General features: G+C 37.4%; 1 protein-coding gene across 1 annotated transcript; it reads right to left on the bottom strand.

The window, feature by feature from the left end:
• Positions 1-277: 277 nt before the first annotated feature.
• LOC11431513 (auxin response factor 17) lies at positions 278-2,116 on the bottom strand. The gene is made up of 2 exons (XM_003614867.3): positions 1,067-2,116; positions 278-826 (listed from the first exon to the last, which is right to left on the bottom strand). Exons 1-2 carry the CDS (start codon positions 2,102-2,104, stop codon positions 278-280), a joined length of 1,587 nt encoding a protein of 528 aa, XP_003614915.2. The 5' UTR covers positions 2,105-2,116.
• Positions 2,117-2,514: the final 398 nt, after the last annotated feature.

Genomic DNA, 2,514 nt, shown 5'->3' on the forward strand with positions numbered 1-2,514 from the left:
AAAAGATGAAATTTGAAAGCCAAAATGAAAAATATGAAATTTGAAAGAATAAACAATGAATGTCAACTATTTGGATAATACTCTAGACCAATAAACATTATGTTTCATCATTCTAGTCGCAATAAGACTTAGAAAAGGAGATAACCCAAAAACATATATATACATTAATAGACAACTCTATCACTTTTAAAGTAGAAAAACTCAACTCAATTAGTAGACATGTACAACTTCTTCCACAAATTTTGCTAAGCAATTGTTATCAAGTTTTGTCAATGCATTAAATTTCATTGGATCCCTTAGAGGAATCTTCTCCCTTGGTACCGGAATCATGGACATCACTTTCAACAGGCTTTATGATCTTACCAAATAACTTAATTGAACCAGACCCAACTCCTTTTATGTTGCTGTTGTGAGTCTCAACAAAATCTGTCTCAAAGGTGTTCAAACTATCAAGGTTATTTGGCGACAAGTCGTTGGTTGTCGGCATGTCAATGTTTAGATTGTTTACAAAGAAACTATAACTATTATCATTCAAAGAGTTGGAAAAACCTGATAGAGATAAATGATCATGCCTGGCTCCCTGCATGCCTGCTGGAAAATAACCACAATTCAACAATGTTTGGTTCAAAGATCTCTTAGGGAACTCTATCATAGGAATGAAGGGATCACCCTTGTCATCACAGAACAAGGCAGAATCTTGAACTAGTCTAGGCTTTTTTGTTGAGAGGAATGGTAGATGCACTGCAGGTGTGTGGGAAATAAGTTCAACTTGCCAAGGATTGACGCGGTTTTGATTTTGCAAAATTTCAAGTTCATCCCAGTTAACCTATGATAAAGAGAAAAAATGGTAAGAATCCAATATCAGTCATTCAAAATATACGATAAGTTATAGTATGTATCTACACATCAAAGAACGCGAAATGCGAATTATGTGACTATACTGTCTAAATGAATCATGCCTAAACTTCTTCGACGATAATATTTATAACATTATGCAGTCAAATATAATCAGACCTTGATTCAAAAAGTAAAATAAAACTACAATAAGCCCAAAAAAGAAGAGCACCTGAAGCATGCGCCAATTAGGGACACTGGACACATTAGAAATTGTTCCTTGAGGCTGAAAAAATGTCATCTTTGAATTTGAAGATTCATCAATCTTCAAAGGAAGCTTCACTCTCATTCCAGATGCCCAACCAATCTTCATAGCATCATCCACAACATTTGCATCAACTACAAAATTGCACCAATTAGCCCTAGGGTAATATATAACTTCAAATGCCAGATTCTTTTCCGCCAACTCCACTGCCTCAATAACCGCCTTCTCGGTTAGCATTCCCCTTCTCCCGCCTCGAGAAAAGCCCTCTCTCTTAACCTCCAAACCATTCTCTTTACCCTCCTCCTTCTTATTATTCACTGCTTTTGTTTCAGCTGCAGCAAACTTAATGTTTCTGCGGATTCCAACCACTATATCTCCGGCAGTGTTTTTCATGAAAACAATAGAATCACCGGCAACGAGTTTTTTCGTGTTCACAAACGGAGTCCAACCAGTAGTAAAAAGGTGTCTTTTGGGTCTCCCTCGATAGACATGAGCAAACTTCCAAACTCGGTCATGAACATCAGTAACAGACAATTGCTGAGATGGAAAAGGAGAATTTAAGTCAAGCTTAGGGAAGATCAAGTCAGCACAAATGCGAGGTACAGAGAATCCACCACCGTTATTAGAATCAGATTTTGTAAGAGTCTTTACGAAGGAAACAAACTTATCACCACCGTCGTCTTCTTCGTCAACAACCTCAGGAAATTCTTGTCCTTCAGTTACCGGACTGAGTAGCAATTTGGCGAAGACCTCATCGGTGTGAGGATCAGCTAGGAGATCAACGGCTGTGATGATACAAGGAAAGGAAGGACCATATCCATCAATAACCGTGATTGTTTGAGGGTTAGGGGAAGGGCAGGCATGTTCCAAGTGACCATGTGGGAAGTAATAAACTTTAGAACGTACCTTTGGAACGTTCACCGATGGACCGGCACATGTCTGCCAAATTTTGGATTTCACGCGGCGTGGCGGAGGGACAGACATGGTTGCCGGTGGGGAAGACATGGCGGAAAGAGAGAAGGAGCGAGCGGGGAATAAAGTTGGATTAGGTTTTACAAACTATTAGAACAATTAATAGGAGTTATTAGTTAAATTACGTGTATCATGGAGTTGTAATTGTGAGAATTGTGTGCTAAATCGGTTGTGGATGAGAGAGAAAAAAGAGAGTATTCCAACAAAATAGGAATTTTTTTAGTGTCCAAGTGAGTAATCGTCAATGTCTTTCCACCAATTCTTCTCCTTCTCTATGCTTGTTCTAATGAAGGATAATTATGAAAAGTAATAGTAGATCGTGGAATTTGTCTTTTTTTTTTTTTTTTTTTTTTTTTCTTTCTTTTCTTTCAAATAAAATTAAGAATGAGCTGTTTTTTGAAAGAAAAAAGAAATTAAGAATATGTTTATTATATTTGAGACAT

This window comes from Medicago truncatula, chromosome 5 (assembly GCF_003473485.1).
Source record: "Medicago truncatula cultivar Jemalong A17 chromosome 5, MtrunA17r5.0-ANR, whole genome shotgun sequence".
NCBI lineage: Eukaryota > Viridiplantae > Streptophyta > Magnoliopsida > Fabales > Fabaceae > Medicago > Medicago truncatula.

Excerpts from the sequence above, each read along its gene's own strand:
- LOC11431513 (XM_003614867.3), bottom strand. The coding sequence starts at position 2,104 with ATGTCTTCCCCACCGGCAACCATGTCTGTCCCTCCGCCACGCCGCGTG. Across the intron at positions 827-1,066 it reads CTAATTGGCGCATGCTTCAG|GTTAACTGGGATGAACTTGA; the intron begins GTGCTCTTCTTT and ends TCTTTATCATAG.